Source organism: Ornithorhynchus anatinus, chromosome 3, assembly GCF_004115215.2.
Source record: "Ornithorhynchus anatinus isolate Pmale09 chromosome 3, mOrnAna1.pri.v4, whole genome shotgun sequence".
Lineage (NCBI taxonomy): Eukaryota > Metazoa > Chordata > Mammalia > Monotremata > Ornithorhynchidae > Ornithorhynchus > Ornithorhynchus anatinus.
The window spans coordinates 72,648,262-72,667,831 of record NC_041730.1 but is presented as its reverse complement, the minus strand read 5'-3'; the positions used below and the strand labels follow the sequence as shown (position 1 = coordinate 72,667,831).

At 44.5% G+C, this 19,570-nt stretch overlaps 1 protein-coding gene across 1 annotated transcript in view; it reads left to right on the top strand.

The window, feature by feature from the left end:
- The window catches only part of ALPK2 (alpha kinase 2), a 134,760-nt gene that overhangs the window by 6,920 nt on the left and 108,270 nt on the right, over positions 1-19,570 (top strand). Inside the window, exons 2-3 of the mRNA XM_007659803.2 lie at positions 5,210-5,337; positions 14,287-14,404. Of these exons, the coding sequence (XP_007657993.2) occupies positions 5,214-5,337; positions 14,287-14,404 (242 nt within the window). The 5' untranslated portion in view covers positions 5,210-5,213. The remainder of the gene's footprint in view (positions 1-5,209; positions 5,338-14,286; positions 14,405-19,570) is intronic.

The following is a 19,570-nucleotide window of genomic DNA, read 5'->3' as shown; positions in this document are numbered from 1 at the left end:
AGCTGCCAGTGTAGCTGAGGACAAGGGTCCTTTGTTTTGGATTAATAGTTGGGAATTAATTTCTTATTCATTTTAATCCAGTCTGGGAAGCAATGTACCCTGATCACAATAATTTTGGTATTTGTTAAGCTTTTACTATGTGCCAAGCACTGTACTAAGCACCGGGGTACATACAAGAAAATCAGGTTGGACACACAGTCCTTGTCCCTGTCCTGGGACTCACAATCTTAATCCACATTTTGCAGATGAGGAAATTGAGGCACAGATAAATTAGGTGTCTTGTCCAAGGTCACACAACAGACAAGTGGCAGAACTGGGATTAGAACCAGATCCTCTGTCCCCCAGGCCCACACTCTTCTGACTAGGTCACACTGCTTCCTTAGAGGCAGCCACACAAAGTGAACTGTAGCTCTATTTAGCTGACTAAGCCAGTCTATCTCTGAGTGCAGGCAGTGCACAGTGATTGCAAAATGTGGTAACTGAGATCATGGGAAGAGTCCACTCTAGGGAGTTTGTTGAGATTTTAGCATGTAGAGTAGCTACTTTTGGAATCAGTCACCAGAGGAAGAGAGTCACAGATGAGCCGCATAGCCCTTAAGTTCATCCCCCATTCTCGGCAGTCTTAGGATTCCTCTTCTTTCCCCAATTTCCACAACACTGACCAATACTTGGAAGGCCAAGGTATTGTGAGGTTAATACCTGGTGGGAAACATCCAGTCAGTCACTCAGTCAGTCAATTGTATTTATTGAGTGCTTACTTTGTGCAGAGCACTGTAGTTTTGGGCATTTTGAGGTCACATTTTTCTAGCTATCCAGAAAGCTAGTATAGGGATGGGAAGTATTTACTGAGGTCCCCCTGGCTGTGATATTGTTAAACTTTTATATAGAGATAACACAAATTTATACAGAAATAATTGTTCTATGGCATTCTCCCCCACTGTGCACTTTGTCCACAGAGGTTATGGCTATCTGTGGGTCCTTAGGTTGTTAAAATAAAATTTCAAAATAGATTTATTTTTACTCTTCTAGTTGAGGTTTACGTTTGGTGTGTAACATTTTTGAATCCGTGATGTTAGATCAGTCACGCTTTTCAAGGGCATCCAGGGAAGAATCCATGACAGATATTCCAGTCAGTGGGTGGTGTCATCATCCCAGGATGGCAGAGAATCCAGTGATCACAACTTAAGGAGTGAGAAGTCGGGTGGGAGGAAAGCACGGCCTCTGAGGCTGTTTCCACGTTGCATGTTTGTGTGTGAAAGGATTCTTTTCTCCCTACTCAGAATCAGGGAGTCTACTGGGCAGCCTACACCAGGTTCAGTAAGTCAATTGTATTTATTGAACACTTACCCTGTGCAGAGCACTGTACTAAAAGCTTGGGAAAGTACAATATAACACTAAACAGACACATTCCCTGACCACAACGAGCTTACAGTCTTTATGGTTCTGGTTAAACACTTATTATGTGCAAAGCACTGTTCTAAGCTCTGGTGTAGATACAGGTAAATCAGGTTGGACGCACAGTCCCTGTCCCACACGGGGTTTACATTCTTAATGCCCATTTTACAGATGAGGTAACCGAGACTCAAAGCAGTTAAGTGACTTGCACATGTTTGCACAGAAGATAATTGGCAGAGCCGGGATTATTCTTTCAATCATTCAGTCGCATTTATTGAACACCTACTGTGTGCAGAGCACTGTATTAAGTGCTTAGGAAAGTACAGTACAACAATAGGTAGTGACATTCCCTGCCCACAAGGTGCTCTAGACTGTGACAGTCCCACAGCCTAGAGTGGGAGAACCCAGGTCCTCTGACTCCCAGGCCCAGGGTCTATCCACTAAGCCATGCTGCGTCACTTGTGCTCAAGGTGATAGGAGAGATGGGTAGCAGAAAGACTCCTCTAGCCAGGCCAAGATGGTCCCCAGGGGCTGTGATGGAGCAGTGTCTCCTCCAGCCCTGTAGCCTTCCCACAGATCACTACAGACAACTCCTCCTCCTCCTCTTCCTCTTCCTCCACCAAATTGGGAAGCGGCCCTGGCCCCTGGCCGGGTGGTTCCCCAGAAGTAGAACCAGAAGAAGTACCCCACTGTAGCGTATAGACTTTCAGGGATCAGGGCTTCCAAAGTCTATTGCACCTAAAAAAATCGCCCTTTATTCTTTTCTTTTGCTCTGCATATACCTATTCTCCATTTGTTTCCTTTCTAGGTGAAAGAAGCAGCATGGCCTAGTGGAAGGAGCATGGGCCTGGGAGTAAGAGGACCTGGGTTCTATTCCTGGCTTGGCCAGTTGCTCTTCCATTTGCTTGCTGTATGACCTCGGGCAAGTCACTTCACTTACCTGTCCCTCAACTGTAAAATGGGGATTAAATACCTCTTCTTCCTCCTACCTAGACTGTGAGTCCTATGAGGGACAGGGACTGTGTCTAAACTAATTAACTTGTACCTCTCCCAGGGCTTAGAACAATTTTTGACATAGAGTAAGCCCTCAACAAATACCACTAAAAAAAAATGGTGAAGAGCCCACTGCATTTCTTGTTAGACATTTTATAGTGCCACTTTACTTTTGGGAATACACCCAGTTCTCATAGAACATGGATGTTACATTCTTGCATAACTCTGAGCTAAGGAAAACCCATGTATTGTACTCACAGTGTCCAGTGCCACCCATATGTCCACCATCACTTCTTTCAACATCATACTGCACAGCGTGCAGATAAGTTCAAGTTTCTGGAAGAATTTTGGCAAAGTTGGCAGAGTAGAGCATCTAGGAAGTAAGGTCTCTAATGAGGCCTTCCAAAAAGGTAGAAAAGAAAGATAGAGGCTTAGAAAGATCCAGAGAGAGACAAATATTCAACTAGAGGCAGAGTGAGGTAAACAGCACCGGAGCCAAAAAGAGCAAGAAAGAGCCAGTGGACGTAAATAGAGATATGCACAAAGTAGCAACAGAACTCACCCATGCTGGGCAGCAGCAGCACGGGAGAGAGTCGAGGGTGGAGACTCGAGTTTACTGCCTAGAAGGAGGCAATGGTAAACCACTTCTGTATTTTCACCAAGAAAACTCTACAGATCCACTACCGGAACGATTGCAAATGGAGGTGGGGTGTTCTGGAAGACATATGTCCATGGCGTCGCTATGGGTCGGAGATGACGCGACGGCATAAGACAAGCAACTGAAACCACATGTAGTCAAACTAATGCAGGCATATGCAATTCCAGGCACAACCCATAGACAACTGCATTCTCAGACATAGATACATACGTGCACGGACACGCACACCCACACCCACACTGGATAGGACCTGGGCCTGGGAGACAGAAGAACCTGGGTTCCAATCCTGGCTCCACTTCTTCCCTGCTGTGTGACTTTGGGCAAGTCACCACTTCTCTGTCCCTCAGTTCCTTAATCTGTAAATTGGGCATTAAGACTCTGAGCCCCATGTGGGACAGGGACTCTCTCCAGCCCAATCTGCTTGTATCCATCCCAGCACTTAGTACAGTTCCTGGTACATGATAAGTGGTTAACAAATACCACAATTATTATTATTATTATTACTAGAAACATGCATTCAAAGGAATACATACTCTCACACACATAGACATACCAAGTCCCAAGGATAATGTTCAGGCAGCAACACTGAGCAGAGGTGACAGAATAGGAGTGGCAACAGATAAGAAGGGGACACAGCTAATATGGTGCAATTTCCACATCTTCTTTTTTTCTTTATGGCATTTGTTAAGTGCTTTACTCTGTGCCAAGGACTTTACTAAGCCCTGTTAAAGGATACGAGATAATCAGGTTAGATCCACTTCATTCATTCAATAGTATTTATTGAGCGCTTATTATGTGCAAAGCACTGTACTAAGCGCATGGAATGTACAATTCGGCAACAGATAGAGACAATCCCTGCCCAATGACAGGCTCACAGTCTAAACGGGGGAGACAGGTGGCAAAAGAAAACAGAACGAAAAAAAACAAAACAACATCATCAAGATAAATAGAATCAAGGGATTGTACACTTCATTAACAAAATAAATAGGGTAATAAATAATATATACAAATGAGCACAGTGCTGAGGGGAGGGGAAGGGGGAAGAGCAGAGGGTGGGGGGGAAGGGGAGTAGAGGGAAAGGGGAATCATTTTGCGAAGGTTTCCTGGAGGAGGTGAGCTCTCAATAGGGCTTTGAAAAGGAGAAGAGAGTTTGGCGGATGTGAGGAGGGAGGGCATTCCAGGACAGCGGTAGGACGTGGGCCAGGGGTCAACGGCAGGATAGGCGTGAACAGGGGACAGTGAGGAGGTGAGCAACAGAGGAGCAGAGTGTATGGGGTGGGCAGTGGAAAGAGAAAAGGGAGGTGAGGTAGGAGGGGACAAGGTGATGGAGAGCTTTGAAGCCAAGAGTGAGGAGTTTTTGTTTCGTGCAAAGGTTGATAGTCAACCACTGGAGGTTTTCGAGGAGGGGAGTGACATGCCCAGAGCGTTTCTGTAGGAAGATGATCCGGGCAGCGGAATGAAGAATAGACTGGAGTGGGGAGAGGCAGGAGGAAGCGAGATCCGAGAAGAGGCTGACACAATAATCCAGTCGGGATATCATGAGAGCTTATACCAGGACGATAGCCGTTTGGATGGAGAGGAAAGGGAGGACCTTGGAGATATTGTAAAGGTCCCTGTCCCATGTGGGGCTCACAGTCTAACAGGGAGGGAGATCAAGTATTTAATCCCTACTGTACAGAGAAAAAGTTAAGAGACTTGCGCAAGGTCACACAGGAACAGGCAAGTGGCAGAGCCAGGATTAGAACCCAGGTGCCCTGAATCTCTGGCCTTTCCTTGCTCCTTCCAATAGGCCACACTGCTTCTCCACCTACCACTCCTGTCACAGCCATACTTAGTGCCGTTGGCTTCTGGCTTCCACCGTAATTTCCATTGTGATCTCTGTGGTGCAGCCCATGGCCACAGTCAAAATGGCAGCAATCATTCAGTCGTATTTATTGATTTATTACTGTGTGCAGAGCATTAAACTAAGTGCTTGGGAGAGTACAGTATTCCCTGCCTATAATGAGCATAAACGGGATCCCACAGGGTTTCGCCAGTTATACTTTGGGTGGCGGAACAATGACCCTGCCCCAGAGACCTTAAACGATTTTTCAAAGAAGACTGCATAAATCCAAATAGATCTATGTGATAAAAAGCACTGACCAAGACTATGTTTTCTTTCAGGTTCATGTGGCATGAGAAAATGACCGATTCCAAATCCCCTGTGTGGAGTACTCCTTGCTTTCTGTCCACACTGCCTTCCCAGACTGTTCTAGAGAACTCAGACATCACCCTCTGCTGCACCATAACGGGTAACTGTTACTATTGTAATCTGTTTCTGAAACCTACTGTGAGGAAAGCATTTTGTCTCAGCCACATATTATTCCAGTTTCATCAAGAAAATGACCCACTTGCTTCTCACTAGCTTATTGAGGAAATAGTTGAACAATTTACTTATGCATTGTTTTCCTCCAGACAGCTCTCCCCAAACAACACCTATTACATATTTCACCAAAACTCTGCATAACTCTTTTCTTTGGAAGCGATTTGGAGCATATTCTCTGACAATAATCCCGGAGTTTGCCCTGTCACTGGATCAATTCCCAATTTTCCAAGATGATAGCAGACAGGAACTGGGTTTCTAATTGAAATTCACCAAGTTATCCACATCCATCACTTTAGACAAAGATTTACATTTCCTTCTTGCCCAAGCTTTTCACATAAAGCAACAAAAATAAGCAATCTGCTTAATCTTATCATGTTCCCAATTTTCAATCTCCAGTTGGGGCCCCCATAAATAGTGAAGTGACCAACTGGTGGGATGTGCCAAGTAAAAGCAGGAGTACCAAAGGATGTGTAGTTCACAGACCGGATAATCAACCCCTGAATAATAGAATACATTGTTACTTCGTATGGTCACAAGTATTTGCAATAGAAAAAAAACAAACAAAAGAAAATGTGTGTTCTTATGAATGATCTGTATTCAGAGCCAAATATAAAATGTCCACCCTAGTCATTCTGTGTTGGGGGATCTGGTGATAAATGGGGGGAGTAGTAATAATAATGGAGGTTTTTCTCAAGCACTTACTGTGTGCCAAGCACGGTACTAAGCGCTGGAGTAGATAGAAGATAATTAAGTTGAACAGAGTCCCTGACCATATGAGGCTCACAGTCTAAATAGGAAAGAGTAGGATTGAATCCCCATTTTAAAGATGAGGAAGCTGAGGCACAGAGAAGTTAAATGAGTTGCCCAAAGTCAAACAGCAGACAAGAGATAGAGCTGGGATTAGAACCCAGGTCCTCTGACTCCCAGACTCCTGCTCTTTCTACTAAGCCACACTGCTTCCAAGCGTAGTAGTGCTGGTCCTTCAATCATGAAGGACAACTGGATATAACTCCAGTGGTTGCCCATCCACCTTTACATCAAAGAGAAACTCCTTACCATAGGCTTTAAAGCACTCATTCACCTTTCCCCCTCTTACCTCACCTTGCTACTCTCCTACTACAACCCAGCCTGCACGCTTTGCTCCTCTAATGCCAATTTACTCACTGTACCTTGATCTCTATCTCACTTCTGACCACTTGCCCACATCCCGCCTCTGGCCCGGAACTCCCTCCTCTTCATATCCGAGAGACAATTAATTATTCTCTCTGACTTCAAAGCCTTACTGAAGGCACATCTCCCCCAAGAAGCCTTCCCTGACTAAGCCCTCCATTCCTTTTCTTCGACTCCCTTCTGCATCACCCTGACTTGCACTCTTTCTTCCACCCTTCTCTCACCTCCATAGTACTTATGTACACATCTGTAATTTATTTTATTTATATCAATGCATGTCCCCTCTCTAGGCTGTAAACTCACTTTGGGCAGGGAATGTGTCTGCTATATTGTACTCTCCCAAGCACCTAGAAGAGTGCTCTGCCCACACTAAGAGCTCAGTAAATGCAATTGATTGCTTGATTGATGTACACCCCATGTATAGTGGTGGTAAAGTGTTCTTTTGATTCAGTGATGACCCTGCCTATGGTGAGACAGCATCCATGAGTCTTTGAGAGACAATCTTTTGCATCCTGAAAATATGCAAGTGTTTACTGCATTTTGTTTTAGAAGTATAGCACTGGCTCTTAAAAGGGCTTAAATCAATGTATTCACATCAATGGGAAGGTGTGGGAGGGGTTTCCACAAGCAGCACAGCTGAGTGGATAGAGCATGGGCCTGCAAACCAGGAGGGCCTGGGATCTAATCTCAGCTCCGCCACATGCCTGCTGTGCGATCTTGGGCACTTAACATCTCCAGCCCTCAGTTACCTCATCTGTAAAATGTGGATTATGAGTATGAGCCCCATGTCCAACCTGATTAACTTGTATCTATCCCAGTGCTTAGAACATAGTAAGTGCTTAACAAGTACCATTATTATTATATTGCTTTTATTCCCAAGGTCAGACCAGAGGCAATCTTGAAACTGCCACTGATAGGTGCTGAGTTGTGGAGGCCCAGGCCAGACCAGTGCTTAGCCAAACTCCCAGGTTTTGGACGGAACTGGGCCAGACTTGACCTTGTGTTATTAAGTTTGCGGTTCTCAGTTTCTGTCAGCCATCCACACCCTGCTAAGACATCTGAGAGATCAGGCCTCACCAAATAGACTCACAGCTTCTCACAAGAAAAGGGAGGACCCAGACACACTAAAAGAAGAAGGATCTTAATCAGTGCTCTTTTTCAGACAAATGACCAAATTCTCAAAAGGCTGGAGGTGCGGGTGGAGGATGAAGAGGATGTGCAGTTCCTTGAACCATCCAAAAAGTTTAGATTGTTTATTCTCTGAAAACCTCACTACTACTGTATTTTCTAAAATGATATTTGTAAAGTACTTTTATGCTATGGTAGATACAAGCTAATCAGGTTGGACACAGTTCCTATCCCACATTTTTTTATGGTATTTGTTAAGCACTTACTATGAGCCAGGTATTAATAATGTTGGTATTTGTTCAGCACTTACTATGTGCAGAGCACTGTTCTAAGTGCTGGGGTAGATACAGGGTAATCAGGTTGTCCCACGTGAGGCTCACACTTAATCCCCATTTTACAGATGAGGTAACTGAGGCAGAGAGAAGTGAAGTGACTTGCCCACAGTCACACAGCTGACAAGTGGCAGAGCCGGGAGTCGAACTCATGACCTCTGACTCCGAAGCCCAGGCTCTTTCCACTGACCCACATTGCTTCCCTAAGCATTTGTACTAAGCACTTGTTTGGATGCAGTCCATGTCCCACATGGGACTCACAGTCTTACTCCCCATTTTACAGATGAGGTAACTGAGACATAGAGAAGTGAAATGACTTACCCAAGCTCACATAACAGACAAGTGGCAGAGTTAGGATTAGAATCCAATTCCTCTGACTCCAGGCCCATGTTCTTCCCACTAGGTCACGCTGCTTGTATTTCATGGTCAGTATGTAAGGGATTCTCAATACCACTCACATGCAAGCAAAGACACCCACAATCAGTGGCATTGTCTTTGAACCGAAGAACAAATCTACTGAAGTGAGATCATTTAGATCCAGACTGAAGAATGTGAAAAGATGACCTGTCAGATATGGGGAATGTGGACGGGCAACTGTGGTCACTGAGAACAAGATTGCCATCCGTGTGCTCAACTGTCTTCAAAGGCTGCCTCTGCAGTCCAAATTCAACTTATTCTATTCTTCTTAATGCTCTACTCTGGTGTGGGTAGATATAACTGAAGAGAACTGTAGCTTCACTGAAAGGAATGGAAAAACTGGAGAATAAAGATAATTAAAGAAAAATAAATACAACTGATATATTCAGGAAGGTTTCGTAGTACTGGTAGGTAGTCAGCCCTGCCCAGAGAGAGAGAGAGAGAGAGAGCACCAAATAAAGCCTAAACTCCTCAAAGAAGCCAATGTATTAAGGAAGTGCTTCTTGGAAAGAAACACTGACTGCTGTATTGCTTTAAGGATTTGGGAAATGGACTTATCAATAGATCAGTCAGTCAGCAAGATTTATTGAGCATTTACTATGGGCTTAGCACTGTACTAAGCCCTTGGGAGAATACAACAGAGTAGGTAGACACACTCCCTGCCCTCAAGGAGTATAGAATTCAGCAATAGGAGGAAGTAATAGAGTATATAAGGTATTTACATAAGTGCTACAAGGGTTGTGCGAACCTATGTGCTTAGGAGTTGTTTGTGCTTTTTTTTTCTTAAATGGTATTTGTTAAGTGTTAACTATGTGTCATACACTCTACTAAGCACTGGGGTGGATACAAGCTAGTCAGGTTGGATACAGTCCACGTCCCATGTGGGGCTCACAGTCTTATTCCCCATTTTAAAGATGAGGGAAGTGAGGCACTGAGAAGTTAAGTGACTTACCCAAGTTCACACAGAAGACAAGTGGCAGAGCTGGGATTAGAACCCAGGTCCTCGGATTCCCAGGCCCGTGCTCTTTCCACTAGGCCACACTGCTTCTTGTTGCTGATGGGCCTGGGTGGGAGTCGGGTGATATAAGGTGGGAGGATTATCGATTAATTAGGACAATCCTCCTGGAGGAGATGTATTTTCAAAAGAGCTTTGAAAATGGGGAGAGCTCTGGTCTTTCAGATATGAAAGGGGAGGGAGTTCCAAGCAGCAGGGAGGGAATGAGTAAAATGGAGAAACATGAATGAGGCACTGTGAGTAGGTTAGCCGGAGAGAGTGTAAAGAGTGCAGACTGGGATGCAGTGTGAGAAGAAGGTGGATAAGTAGGAAGTAGATAGCTGTTTGAGTGCCTTAAAGCCAATGATGAGGAGCTTATGCTGGATGCAAAGAGGAATGAGATGCCACTGGAGATTTTGTGGCTTGGGGAGATGTCCAAGGTTAGGAAGAATAATCTGAGCAGCAGGGTGAAGTATGGCCTGAGGTGTGGGGAGATGGCAGGCAAGGAAACCATGAGAAAGCCAGGAAAATAAGGGTTTGACTAGGGTGGAAGCCATCTGGGTGGAGAGGAAGGGGCAGATTCCAAAAAAATGTTGAGGAAAAACCAACAGGATATGGTAACTGACTAGGGGCTGAAAGTCAAGGAGGAAGCAATAATAATGCCAAATTAATGATAATAATAGTAGTATTTGTTAATCGCTTACTTAACAAATATGTGTACTAAGCGCTGGGGTGGATACAAGCAAATCAGCTTGGACACAGTCCCATATGGGGCTCACAGTCTCAATCTCCAGTTTACAGATGAGGTAACTGAGGCATAGAGTAGTAAGCCGACTTGCCCAAGATCACACAACATACCAGTGGGGGAGCCAGAATAAGAACACATGACCTTCTGTCTCCCAGGCCCGTGCTCTATTCACTACACCATGCTGCTTCTCCAAAAGACTTCTCAACTAGCCACTGCATGGGACAATTATTTCCTTTTTTTAGATGGTAATAACAACAATTTTGGCAAACACATATAAAAAAACTTGAAATTTTTAACATTAGTTCTGGAATTAAGTGACTTGCCCAAGGCCACACTGCAGACAAATGGGAGAGCTAGGATTAGAACCCATGACCTTCTGACTCCGAGGCCCGAACTCTATTTACTATTTCAAAATGTTTTGCTTAGTACAGTGCTCTGACCACAGTAAGCACTTAATAAATGCTATTGTTTGATTGACTGGCTCTCCAGGGAAGAAATGAAGCAATAAAGATGATAGGTGAGGAGGGTGTTTTGGGGGCTCAGAGGGTTGGTGAACACAGCAGGAAGGAATGTGGAAGTGGAGAAAGATTTAGAAATAATGAGGGTGGCCTTCACGTCCAGCCCCCGTACACACATACACACACACACACACACACAAACCCCACACCCCACACTGACATCCCAGGGCTCGTAGACACCCCTTTTTACAGGTCACCTTGTCCCCGGGGTCGAGGGCCTGGGGTCCTTGGGGTCCAGCAGCAGTACCTCCTCCATCAGGGTGAGCAACTTCTTTGAGTTGCTCTTGTCATTTATGGACTTGCAAAACAAAGAGGTTGGTGTTTTTCTGACTGTAATGGGAAACCCTCTCCTCCTGCTGCACTTCCCATCACTGTAGATAATACCACTATCCTCTCTACGACACAAGTCAGTAACCTTGACGGTGTCCTTAACTCATGTTTCTCATTCCATCACATATTCAGTCTGTCACCAAATCCTATCAGTTCTACCTTCACAACATTGCTAAAATCCTTCCTTTCCTCTCCATTTGAAAATACCATTCTGATTAAAACACTTATCCTATCCCACCTTCACTTTTGCATCTGCTTCCTTGCTGTCTTTCTCCACTCCACTCCATTCTTCACTCTGCTGCATGGATCATTCTTCTAAGAAAATATGCAGTCCATGTCTCCCTATTCCGCAAGAACCTCCAGTGACTGCCCACCCATTTATGCATTAAACAGAATCTTGTCTATCTCATCGCTGGCCGCCTCCCTTGACTTCCCATAGTTTTATGGCCTGGAACTCCCTCCCCCTCTATATTTGCCAGATGACTGCTCTCCCCAACTACAAATCATTATAAGGTCACACCTCCTCTTTGATTTCTTTGATTAAGCCCTCTTTTTGCCAGCTCCCTCCGCCTTCTGCATCACCTATGCACTTGGATCTGTGACATTTGATATTTGCCTCACCCTCAACTCCACAGGACTTATGAACATATCTTTAAATTATATATTACAAATTATTTATGTTAATGATTGTCTCCCCTCTAGACTGTAAGATCTTGTAGGCAGGCAATGTGTCTGTTAACTCTGTTTATTGTACTTTCCCAAGTGCTTAGTACAGCGCTTTGCACATAGAAAGCACTCAACAAATACCATTGACTGACCGAGCGTTAGGTGGAGGAGAAGATATGGAGGGAAGATGAGTTCAGTTTTGGGTACGCTAAGCTTGAGGTGCCAAGTGGGACATCTATGGAAAAATGTTCCGGAGGTAAGGAGAGATATGAGATTGTGGGATTGCAGAAAAGGAGAGACATTGAGGCTAGTTAGGTAGATTTGGAAATGATCCACATAGAGGTGGTAGTTGGAAGGTGTGAAAGCAGATGATTTCCGGTGTAAATTGAGAAGAGATGGAGACCTAGAGGGGCACTCAGAGTTAGACAGTGGGAGGTAGAGGAAGAATCAGTGAAAAGGCTTCAAAAGAATGGGCCAGAGAGGTAAGAGGAGGACCAGGAGAGAACTGTGTCAAAAAAACCAATGTTAGATAGTATTTACAGGAGAGTGGAAGCAGCCAAGAAGTCAAGGAAGATCAGGAGTCTGTTAGTCCGGTAGATTTGGCAAGAAGGAGGTCATTGGTGACCTTTTACTATCGATTTATTTCCTTCCGGCCTGTCTGCTCCTCACTCAGCAGATCAATTGATGAAGCTCCAACCTGAGGGAGAAGGAAAGCAGAAATGCAATTGAGCTGCCAAAGCACATTCCCAAGATATGCAGAGTGGTAACCAAGCAGCTGCCAAGAGGGATGAGTCAAACGGAAACCCAAAATGAACGAGGCCCAGAGAGCGGCCAAGAGTGACTTCATGCACCCTATTGAGACCTACTGTCCGGTCCACACTGTACGAGTCCACTTTACTTCTTAATCTGGTCAGGTCACTGCTCTCTTTCCACTCTACCCCTTTTATGGCCTGAAACATCTAGGATCACGACCTTAACCTAAGAAGCAAAAATTTCCAGGATATATGATCCATTGGGATTACGAGAGTGCGTCAGCTGTTCCTTTTCAAAACATTGAACCTGCTTCTTCTCTTCTCTACTGCACCTTCTATTTTGTTCATTCAGTAGTAGTTGCTGAGCATTTTCTGGGCACAGAGCACCTACGGAAAACTTTGTTGATGAAAACATATTACACGTCAAATGGCGGGGACTGTCTCTATTTGTTGCCGACTTGTTCATTCCAAGCGCTTAGTACAGTGCTCTGCACATAGTAAGCGCTCAATAAATACTATTGAATGAATGGTCCTTTGTCATTCTGCTGTTTGAACATCAAAGGTTAAGAGAGGAAAGGTATATCCTACTTCCAATAGGACAGTGCTCAAGTTGTTTTTGTAGTAGTTAGGGGTGGTTTGCCCTGAGCCATTCACATCCTCTCACTAGTCAACCTGAGCCCAGAGGCATCCACTGCATGACATCTGGTGATAATATTAATAATAATAGCATTCACTAAGGGCTTGCTGTGTGCCAAGCACTGTTCTCAGTGCTGGGGTAGACACAAGCTAATTAGGTTGGACACAGTCCCTGTCCTACATGGGGTTCACAGTTTTAGGCGTTGTTTTACAGAGGAGGTAACTGAGGCCCAGAGAAGGTAAGTGACTTGCCCAAAGTAAAACAGCAAAAATGTGGCAGAGCTGGGATTAGAACCCAGGTCCTTTTGACTTCAGGGCCCATGCTGTATTTACTAGGTCATGCTGTTTCTCTGGTAGACAGTGTGGTAGGCAGAACAGACTATTTGTGAGATCTCAGCAGCAGTAACAGATCCTACTGTGCCCTACCCTTTTGGTCAATTTTTGTAGCATGTGAGTGGTTTAGTAAAAGTTTATAGGAGGGTGGGGATCTTTTCTCCTTCCTTATTGATGCCAGAGGAAAAGCAAAAACAAGAAACAAACATAAAAGATGCAATCTGAATAAATTCACCAGGTTAGCTGTTAAAAAGTAAAAACGAAGAGTGAACAACAGGATAACTCTACTATTTTTTCCACAGAGTTTACATAAATGTGTTTAGTAAAATCCCCTGGGGTTTTTCAGGGGACAAGCCCTACTTATCGAATAATGTGATGAATGAGGAGGAACTCCAAAGGGAGGCTGCTATTTTCACATAAACAGGAGGTGGAATTCCCAGTATTTCATCAGATCCACTAAGCTACCCCTCCCAAGAATGCAGAATCATTTCTCGTGCACATCCTGCTGAGGGTGGAAGGTGTTGGGGAATGTCTGCGATTTCATAAAAACTGACAAAACTGACAGCATGACACTTAACCAGACTACCATACATTCTTAGGCCTGCATCCCCTGGGGGAAAATGATCTCTGTTAAACCAGTTTAGTTGGTCTGGTCTCATTGCTTCCACCCCAGAAATCTCCATTAAATATGGATTCATCTGTGAGTCAACCCCTTTAAGGCTCATTTATTAAAAAAAAAAGACTAAAACCCCCAGCGCCACCCTCTCAACTGACACACTCTCAGTGGATTTTTCAGTATTTCCTAAAATAGTTCTCAAAAATAAATAACATATCTTTCCCCCACTTTTCAGGTCACCCCAAACCAGAGGTAACTTGGTATAAAAATGGTCAAGATATCACTGAATCAGACACCGTTTCCAATTACGAAATCTTGGAAGATCAGTTCATTCACATACTGCACTTGTATAGGTAAGTAGTATATCACCCTGGGCCTTTTAGTGTACTCTCGTGGTCTGTGAGGTATTGGCAGTTCTGAGGACATGGGGTTAAACCAGTAGTGCTTGTCTAGCAAGCGATATATTCTCAGGGCTGTCCCTGCCATTAACAAAATTGCTCCATTTGTTCACGCATTTGGGTTTCCATGAGCTGAGGGTTGGGTACTTGGGGACATTCTTTTTTTATTTGTTTCCGGTGGTATTTGTTAAGTGCTTACTATGCTAATTCTGTTGTACTGTACTTTTCCAATCGCTTAGTGCAGTGCTCTGGACATAGTAAGTGTTCAATAAATACCATTCATTGATTGATTGATTGATTGGTTATGTGCCAGGTACTGTACTAAGAGCTGGGATAGATACAAGCTAATCATGTTGGTCACAGTCCATGTTCCACATACTCAGAGTTTACAGTCCCATTATACAGATGAGGAACTTGAGGCACAGAGAAGAAAAGTGACTTGTCCAAGGTCACACAGCAGCCCAGGCTTAGGAGTCAGAGGTCATGGGTTCTAATTCCGGCTCCGCCACCTGTCAGCTGTGTGACTTTGGGCAAGTCACTTAACTTAGAGAAGCAGCGTGGCTCAGTGGAAAGAGCACGGGCCCTGGAATCAGGACTCATGAGTTCGAATCCCCGCTCTGCCACTTGTCGGCTGTGTGACTGTGGGCAAGTCACTTAACTTCTCTGTGCCTCAGTTCCCTCATCTGTAAAATGGGGATTAAGACTGTGAGCCCCACGTGGGACAACCTGCTTCCCCTATGTCTACCCAGCGCTTAGAACAGTGCTCGGCACATAGTAAGCGCTTAACAAATACCAACATTATTATTATTCTCGGTGCCTCAGTTTCCTCATCTGTAAAATGGGGATTAAGACTGTGAGCCTCACGTGGGACAACCTGATTACCCTTTATCTACCTCAGCGCTTAGAACAGTGCTCAGCACCAAGTAAGCTCTTAACAAATATCAACATTATTATTAAGAGGCAGAGCTGGGATTAGATACCAGATTCTCTGACGTCCAGGCCCCGTGCTCTTTCCACTAGGGCACAGCTGCATATTTGAACAGAAACATTGTCTGACAGCCACAAAACATTTTAGCAACGTTAATCACTTTTATGGTGGGAGTAGGGAAAATGACAAGTTTTAAAAGATGCTCCACATTAATTACTCTCTGCTGGCAGTGCCTGAGCAAGGTTATTCCCTAGGAGCAGTCTGATGGGAATCTTTTCCCCACCATGTGCCTGGAGGAAAGCTCCTCATATTCCCCTATGCATGCGTACATGATTAAGGAAAGATGCTTGAAAGGGATCTGAGGTCTCAGTTCAGACTGCAAGCCATTTATGGGTAGCCCATGTAAGAGTGATGAGAAGGCAAATAAGATAACATTTGTGGAAACACTATAAACTCTTCGGCACTAAGGTTGGAGTACATTGAAAGTAACATTATTGTGCATACATTAATCCCATTTTGATCTAGTTATTCATTTGAGTGAATTTATTTCACGTAGAGTTGGTGTTTTGAATGCAACAGTTTGTAAAAATGAATTACATTTTATACAGTCGGAAATGTTTTTAGGGCCTGGATTTGTCATCCATGAGTGTAAAGATCATCCTCTTTGGCTTTTTATTTTTTTTCCTATTATCACAAAGCCACAAAACCCAGATTATTCCGAAGGGCTCCTTCCCACCAAAACAATCTTATCATCACTGTGTGTGAGTTTTGGGTGACTGTTCTTTCAGCTCCTCCAGCTATGCTAAGCAACTGTTAGCCAAGGACTTGTCTGACTTTCTCTAGGCTTTTCTCTGCTTTCCAATGGACAAAACTTATTTCTATTAGTTGCCCCAAATCCATCCTTGTCAATTTTTTACCCAACTTTACCTAGGTAGACAGAGGAAACTTTTACAAAGTTGAAAACTGAAATGAGGTCTGTGCCTGCCTCATGGAAGCATATTTGGGAAAGACAGTTTCTCTGTAGAAAAACCCATTTTTCACCTGAAATTGCAAAGAACAAAAGCCTAACATTAAGAACAAAACTAGCATTTGAAGGAACCAAGCCAACCAAGATTCATTCCTGTCACATGTTCCTCCTCTGAGCCTTCCATCTGTCAGGGATCCATACAAGACTGCAAACTCACAACAAGGGTCCCTTGTCTGTCCAAACCCAACTTCACCACTTATTTCAGCCTTTTCATGCTAAATAGTGATAAAAAATAACTAGAGCAACTACAAACACCCCCCTCATTTGCTCCCTGGAGAGTCAGATAGTGTTAGGAAGACATTTTTAACCTGCCAGTGAATTTGCTCTGGGGGAACACAACAATCCATTCATTCAATTAATCAATCAATCAATTGTATTTATTGCCCAACTACTTTGGGCAAAGCACTCTGTCAAGTACCTGGGAGATTACACTATAACTAGTAGACCTCATCCCTGGCTTAGTACAGTGCATTGCACACAGTAAGTGCTCAATAAATACGATCGAATGACTACAAGGAGCTTGCAGTCTAGCAAGTGAGGCGACGGTAAAATAAATTACAAATAGGAAGGAGAAGGCACAGGGGGCTATGTACATGTGCTATTAATTAATAAATAACGTAGGTAAGGTAAATATTTAAATGCTACAGGACGTTCAGAGTTGGCAAGTGGTTAGGTAGCTTGGAAGTGATGAAGTGATATGTGGGGTGATATAAACTAGGGAGACAGGAAATTACTTGGGGACGGCCTCCTGGAGGAGATGTGATTTCAGAAAGGTTTGGAAGATGGGGAGAGCTATGGATGGTTGGATATGAAGACTCCCACTTCACCTGGAGGGAGAGAGACACACATAATGTTAGCTTGAGAAGAGTGAAAAGTATGAGCTAGGGTGTAGTGGGAAGGGAAGGGAGTGGATAGGTAGGATGGAGAGACCTGGGCACTAATCCCGGCTCCGCCACGGATCTACTCCATGACCCCGGGCAAATCACTTAACTTCTCTGTGCCTCAGTTACCTCATCTGCTAAATGGGGATTAAGGCTATGAGCCCCACGTGGGACATGGACTGTGTCCAAACTGATTAGCTTATATCTCCCCGAGCACTTAGTACAGTGCTTAACAAATCCCATAAAAAAAGAGAAAGAGCTGATGAGCACCTTGAAGCAAATGTTCATGAATTTCTGCTTGACGTGGAGATGAATGGGCAGCCACTGAAAATATGTGAGAAGTGGAGAAACCCGTGCAAGACATTGGTAGAAAAAGGATATGGGGGAGGGTGGAAAGTTGGGGACCATCGCTTTTGCTTCAGGTGTATTTTGTCAAGTGCACAGCATGAGAAGTACTAAGGGACTCGGAAAACACCACTGATTGATTAAATGCTTACATGATCAGCTACCCCAACAGTTGTCTGTGAGCAAGTTTTGATGGGGCAGGGGAGAAAAATGGAATTCCCGGGTTAGATCACCATGGAAGAAGCAGAGAAATTTTTGTAAAGTAAGAACAGCGGCAAAGGTTGGAACACCAAATGTTGCCAGTTGGCGTATCTGTCTCTGGTCAAGACTGAGACACTGCTTCTGCAACCACTGTTAAGTTTAGATCAACAAGCAGCGGCAAGATCATGGGCTTGGGAGACAGAGGGTGTGGGTTCTAATCCCAGCTCTGCCACCTGTCTGTGGTGTGACCTTGGGCAAGCCACTTAACTTCTTTGTGCCTCAGTTATCTCATCTGTAAAATGGGGATAAAGATGTAAGCCCCACGAGGGACAATCCGATTACCTTGTATCTACCCCAGGGCTTAGAACCGTGCTTGGCACATAGTGTTTAACAAATACCATTATTATTATTATTATTTTTCACTGCACTGCTCCCCCTCCACATAAAAGTAAAACTCCCCACCTTCGACTTCAAAGCACTCAATCGCCTTGCCCCCCCCCCCCACCTCACCTCGCTTCTCTCCTGCAGTGAGCCAACCCACGCACTTTGCCCTCTAATGCCAACCTACTCATTGTACTTTGATTTCACCTACCTCACCATCAACCTCTTGCCCACATCCTGCATCTGGCCTGAAACACCATCTCTCTTCATATCCCACAGACAATTACTCTCCCCATTTTCAAAGCCTTATTGTAGGCACATCTCCTTTAAGAAGTCTTGCCTGACTAAGTCTTTTCCCTCTCATTCCCTGCTCACAACAAGTTTGCAGTCTAGATGCAAACCCTACAGCCTGTGCTGTGCTAGCTAGTGGCTGTTGGCCTGCTCCCCATTTAGAGAAGCAGCATGGTGCAGTGAATAGAGCATGGGCCTGGGAATTAGAAGGTCATGGGTTCTCATCCTGATTCTACCACTTGTCTGCTGGGTGACCTTGGTCAAGTCACTTCACTCCTCTGTGCCTCAGTTACCTCATCTGTAAAATGGGGACTGAGACTGTGAGCCCCATGTGGGACAGGGACTGCATCCAACGCGATTTCCTTGTATCCACCCCATGCCTGGCACATAGTAAGTGCTAACAAATACCACAATTATTATTAATATTATTATTATTGTTTCCCTTGCTCATATCGCACAGTGGAATGACCTGGACCTTTATTCATCCATTCAGTCATTCATTCACTGAGTCATATTTATTGAGCGCTTACCGTGTGCCGAGCCCTGAACGAAGCGCTTGGAAAGTACAATTCGGCAACAGGTAGAGACAATCCCTACCAAACAACAGGATCATGGTCTAGAAGGGGGAGACAGACAACAGAATAAAACAAGTAGACAGGTACAGGTAGATAGGCATCACTATCGTCAAAATAGATAAATAGAGCCAGAGATAAATGCACATCATTAGTAAAATAAATAGAGCAATAAATATGTACAAATATATACAAGTGCTGTGGGGAAGAGAAGGGGGTAAAACAGAGGGAGAGAGTAGAGGCAATGGGGAGGAGAGGAGGAGCAGAGGGAAAGGGAGGGCTCAATCTGGGAAGGCCTCCTGGAGGAGGTGAGCTCTCAGTAAGGCTTTGAAGAGAGGAAGAGAGTTAGTTTGACGTATGTGAGGAGGGAAAGCATTCCAGGTCATAGGTAGGATGCATGGGCCGGTTGACGGTGGGAAAGAGGGAACGAGGCACAGCGAGGAGGCTAGCGGCAGAGGAGCGGAGTGTGAGGGGTGGGCTGTAGGAGCAGGGAAA